Source organism: Daucus carota, chromosome 7 (genome assembly GCF_001625215.2).
Source record: "Daucus carota subsp. sativus chromosome 7, DH1 v3.0, whole genome shotgun sequence".
In the NCBI taxonomy this organism is placed as follows: Eukaryota; Viridiplantae; Streptophyta; class Magnoliopsida; order Apiales; family Apiaceae; genus Daucus; species Daucus carota.
The window spans coordinates 8,599,452-8,605,137 of NC_030387.2; the positions used below are offsets into that span (position 1 = coordinate 8,599,452).

The following is a 5,686-nucleotide window of genomic DNA, read 5'->3' on the forward strand; positions in this document are numbered from 1 at the left end:
ATGTTCAGTGATTAGATTTGCAGTTGTTGGAGTCACATCCCTACATTTTCGCCAAACAAAGTTAATAACATTTCCAGGAAGCTTGACACCCCAAACTTTATTCCAAAATCTTCTATCCGGAAACTCATTATCCCCCTTGATTTTACGATAACAACATTTTACACACTACAAGAAAACGCGGGATTCCCAACGGAATTTTCCGTTGGTAAACACAAATTCCCGTTGCTAAAACGAGGTACCAACGGAATTACCAACGGAATAAACTGTTAGTAAAATCCTGGTTGGTAAACTATTACCAACGGAAATATACTTTCCGTTGGTACTTTTGCAACGGATTATCAACGGAAAATTGGTGTGTTGACTTTGCTGAGATGCCCAATATGCCAACGGATTTTCGGTTGCTAATTTGCCAACAGAATTTCCGTTGCTAATTTGCCAACAGAATTTCCGTTGGTAATTTGCCAACAGAATTTCCGTTGGTAATTTGCCAACGGATTCTACTCTGTTGCTAATATTGCAACCACAACTAGCAACCATCTTTTGGTTGGTAACTTGGTAATTTACCAACGGAAAAATTTACATGTTTTGCTTTTATATTTGGTTGCAAATTCGTAGGGAATGTTAAAAATTAATATTTTATAATACATTTTTTATTAGTGAAATGATTGGGAAAATTAAGCAATAACTTTTTTTGGATACATTTAGTTTTTTTAGCTAATACTACATTATACACTACATTATATTATTAACAAATACTTGTAGAATCAAAAGAAAGACTAACTTTGATTAGAAATAAAGTACCTGATCACAAGTATCCAAATATTCACAAATACCATTCATTAAGTTGGTACAAAATATATAGCAGAATATATAAAAGCAGGAGCTTGCTATTGTCTTTTGTACTGATGAACTTGCCTAACTTGTGTTCTGATTTTTAAATACCAAAGCAAGTTGGCTCTTCATCTCTTCCATTTGGTTTCTCATATCTTCAAGTTCCTTATCTCTCGTCTCCTGTAACTCCTTTACCTGGTCCTTCATTTCTTGGAGCTCAACCTGCATTAGCTCATATTCTTTATTGAAGTTAGAGCCACTGTAACGGGAAGTGGATGTACTGCTCTTGCTTTCTGGCCCATATATGACGCTTTGCAAAGAACCCAAGCCATATATTCTATTTCTTTTGTCCAGCCCTCCAACTGCCTCCAAGAATATTTCGTCTTCATCAACAATCTGAGGTTCATCAGAACCTTCAATAGGTTTAGAGCGTTCCTCACGAATTTCAATAACCTTATTCTGTAAAATAATGAAAACACATCATACCAATTAATTTTTGTGCAACAATAACGACAATAAAAATATTAAAACTCCTACAGCACTCGCAATTGCAATATTTCGGAATACTACTTACATATACTGCTTCCGCTTTCTTAGTAACAAAGGTCTTTTTGTCACGTTTCTTAGTATGTGTAAGCAAATACACATCGGCCGGAGTTGGATCTTTACCATTAGTCTCCGCCTGAAATTAAATTTAATTTACAAGTTAAAAAAACACTTACTAGTATGTCCTGCATTTCTGATCACAGGTAAATTCCAAGCCAAGCCAACAACAAAGCTCATTACAGTATATATTACTTCACCAGAAAACTATTATCTGCCAGTTTTCTGTTCATATTTTTCAGATATCCATATATTAATTTAAGTACACTGCAACAACAGGAGTGCGATCTTTTAAAGGCTCTCTACAATGTTATTCCATATAAAAATTAAAACAAAATGTTCATAATAATCATTTGACAATAAAAATTCTAAGATTCTAAAGGCCAAGTGAATCTCATTTGTTATCCTGCCAAAATCACTATCAAGCTGCTTTCAACAAGTTCTAAATAGTATAATTGGCATTTATACATTTGCCCGTGCACCACAGCCTAGCACAACAAACAATTACATGTTCTGTAATATAGTAGTATTAAACTTGATTATTCCTAATAGCTCAGTGTTTATCTATTTGCAGCGGAAATGTTTGATAAATTCAGGCTAATCATTCTTTCTGATGAACGCGCAAAGATAATTAGTGCAAATAGATAAACATGTACTCAAGGAAGAACCAGAGCCTCAATGGATTTCAAAACCGCATGGTATATTACTTCATTCAGAATAATTAAATCATATGAATTTCAAACAAAATTATCTTAGTCGATTATCCTCTATCACAGGCTGTCCATATAATAGTCATTACAATAAAAAGCATTAAACCAAAACCAAACAATCAATAAAGAATAACAAAATAAATTAGATTAGTTAAGTTCAAGCTCTTACCAGAACAGCAGCATGAGTTCTTAAGGATGCTGAACCACCTGTGTGAGTTGGAGGGTAGTGGTCCGTCCCACCACGACGATTTTTCTTTTGAGTTTTTGATTTAGTCTGGAAATCTGGAGTTTTCCAAAACTCAACCAAGGGTAGCCATACATGCATGGCTACTCTATTGTCCACTTCACCAGCTTCCCATTTTTTCCGAGCATCACTACAAAAGTTGGAATATCGATTTCTTGCTTTTTTTACCCATGCTTTGTATATTTGTTTGTCTTCTTGTCTCCAAACAAAAGATTTCTGCAAAAAATAATAATATTATTTGGATCATCAACATGATCTGCCCCGGTGTAAACAAAGCCATCTTGCACTTAAACAAGTGATTTGACTGATATTGTTTGATAGTTTTATATTTCTATTACTCAGAACTTGGTTTCCCAGACCTTCCGCAAATTAAATCTAACTCTGTAGTTTACTTAGCGATCATAGGGATTACGTCGATTCATCAATTGCTAACTCAGGCCTCCGACAAAGAAGTGCAATATCAGCTCTTGCTTTAGCATTATCTTTGGTTTTACCTTCGATGGCCATAATAGTGTTGAAAATATTTTCAAACACATTTTTCTCAATGTGCATAACATCAAGGTTATGTCTAATTGATAATGTCCTCCAATATGGCAAATCCCAAAAGATACTTCGTTTTTTCCATCCACAGTTATAAGTTTTGATGATTTTGGCATTATGCTCTTCACTTCCCAATTCAGTAATTTTCATCAAACCAAGTGACTCAATTTCTTGTAAGACATCTTCACCTGTCCGAATAGGTGGAGGAAATTCAGACACGACCTTCCCCTTGGTAAACCAGTTTTTATTCTTTCGAAATGGATGATTTGCAGGCAAAAACTTCCGATGATTATCAAACCATGTTGGCTTTCCTCCATGTTTGAGATTATAAGCATCATGTTCATGAGCACAATGAGGACAAGCTAAATGACCAGCAGTTTTCCATCCTGATAACATTGAATAAGCAGGAAAATCACTTATAGTCCACATCAATGCAGCTCGCATTTGAAAATTCTGCTTTAAGGAAGTATCCCATGTCTCAACACCAACCTCCCATAACATTTTTAACTCGGAAATCAATGGCTGAAGAAAAACATCTATCTTCTGCTTTGGATTCCTCGGGCCAGGCACAAGTATGGATAGAAACATGTACTCTTCTTTTGAACACATCCAGGGGGGTAAATTATATGGAGTCACTATAATTGGCCAAGAAGAATATTGCTTGCCTGAACTACCAAATGGCTGAAATCCGTCAGCAGAAAGTCCAAGTCTCACATTTCTGACCTCCGAGGAAAATAATGGATGTGCTCTATCAAATTGCCTCCACTCCTCTGAATCTGAACAATGATGCATTACACCATCTTCTTTGTAATGATCAGCATGCCATCTCATATGAGCTGCAGTCGTCGGTGAGGCATATAACCTTTGTAATCTCGGGGCCAATGGAAAATATATCATCCTTTGAACAACCACTTTCTTTCTCTCTCTTGTAGATCTGTTAACTCTGATCTTATATCTCGGTTTAGAACAAAATTTGCATGACTCCATGTCAATGTCTTCGTTCCAATATATCATGCACCCATTAGCACAACAATCGATATGAATGGAAGGTAGGCCCAGTCCTTCCATATGTTTCTTTGTTCCATAGAAACTATCGAGAAATGTATTATCTTTAGGCAAGATGCCTTTGATGAATTGTGATGTCTGATCATAGCATGCCTCCGACCAGTGATGATCAGATTTCAGACTCAACATTTGAGCCATGGCAGCCAACTGTGATGTTTCACAACCATCATATAGCTCTCGTTCCGAAGAATTTAGCATGTTGTATATATTTTGTGCTTCTGCGTTCGGCATCTCTTCTGAACGATGTGGATCAAAACTAGGACCGCCTGCATCAATCACCATATTGTACATTAAATTGTTCCCATCTGTGCCACGTGCAACATTTGAATAGTTTGCTGAAGATTGGTCTTCGTTCCCATTAAAAATGTATGACTCTCCGTGTCGACTCCATATATAATAATCTCTCACAAATCCATTCTTCAACAAATGTAGCTTCACGATATCTGATTTCCAAAATTTTCGATTCTTACACTTTGTGCACGGACATTGTATACTCGTACCATTCATAGACGTTGGCTGAGATATAACATGATTCATGAATTCTTCCACTCCAGAAATAAATAGAGAATTCAAGAAACCACTCTCATCCGTCCTTTCGTACATCCAAGATCGGTTATTATTCATGTTTCAAGACCACCTACATAAAAATTCAGTAACAACAATATTTTAAGTAAAATTTATTTAGTTAAATATATCAAATCAATATAAATGATTCTTCCAAATCAATAACTAACACATGTTAATATAACTAGAACTATATTGTTTTCAAACATCATGTTTAGATTTATGTATTTGTTAAATCTTATTACACATAATGTAGTGCATAATTGCTAAAAATTATATCTAATTAACCACTAATTAGACTATCACATTATCAACACATATATACATGGTCAATTATAATTTTTTTATAAAATACTATCAAACATGAATATTGTTTTAATTCTTCACAACACTAAAAGATTAACAACATAAATAATTTATATTATAATAACGAATAAATATTGGAATGTACATGAAGAATAACTAACCTTCTTGTAAATAGCTTCGATCCAAATGGGGAAAATTGAGATGATTTTAGCTATTTTCAGTTGCTATGAGGAGAGAAAATGAGAGGATATAAGTTTAGAAAACGTAGAAAGAAAGAAGAAACTGTCTGTCAATCTTTTTAATATGTTTGAATACTGACGGATTACCAACGGAAAATATGACAGCTGTACTTTACCAACGGTTTACCAACGGATATCGAGTTGACCGATCTCCTTTACCAACCGATTGCCAACGGTTAAAAAGGTGACTGAGTTAAATTATCATCTGTCTGCCAATATATTATTTAATATGTTTTGGATACTGACGGATTACCAACGGAAAAATGACCGTTGATCTTTACCGACGGTTTACCAACGGAAGTTGAGCTGACCGATCTAGTTTACCAACCGATTTCCAACGGATGAAAAAGTGACTGAATTATAGTACCAACTGTCTGCCAATGTATTAAATATGTTCAAGATACCAACGGTTTACCAACGGATATCGTGTGGACCGATCTATTTTACCAACCGATTCCCAACGGTAAGAAAAGGTGACCGATCTAGAATACCAACGAATTACCAACGCCTCTATTTTGTCAAAGTCACCCCCATTTACCGACCGATTAGCAACGGAATTACCAAATGAATTAATGACGAATGTA

At 35.2% G+C, this 5,686-nt stretch overlaps 1 protein-coding gene across 2 annotated transcripts; it reads right to left on the bottom strand.

The window, feature by feature from the left end:
• Positions 1–756: 756 nt before the first annotated feature.
• Positions 757–5,146, bottom strand: LOC135147622 (uncharacterized). Of its 2 annotated transcripts, XM_064080759.1 has the most exons (4): positions 5,025–5,146; positions 2,314–4,630; positions 1,406–1,513; positions 757–1,290 (listed from the first exon to the last, which is right to left on the bottom strand). In XM_064080759.1, the coding sequence occupies exon 2, from the start codon at positions 4,615–4,617 to the stop codon at positions 2,797–2,799; it is 1,821 nt and encodes a 606-aa protein (XP_063936829.1). In that variant the 5' UTR covers positions 4,618–4,630; positions 5,025–5,146; the 3' UTR covers positions 757–1,290; positions 1,406–1,513; positions 2,314–2,796. The 2 variants fall into 2 exon arrangements, with proteins under 2 accessions (XP_063936829.1, XP_063936830.1); XM_064080760.1 differs by lacking the exon at positions 5,025–5,146 and having other exon boundaries at positions 2,314–2,606.
• Between the last annotated feature and the right edge of the window lie 540 nt (positions 5,147–5,686).

Coding starts and splice junctions, on each gene's coding strand:
- LOC135147622 (XM_064080759.1), bottom strand. CDS start 4,617: ATGAATAATAACCGATCTTGGATGTACGAAAGGACGGATGAGAGTGGT.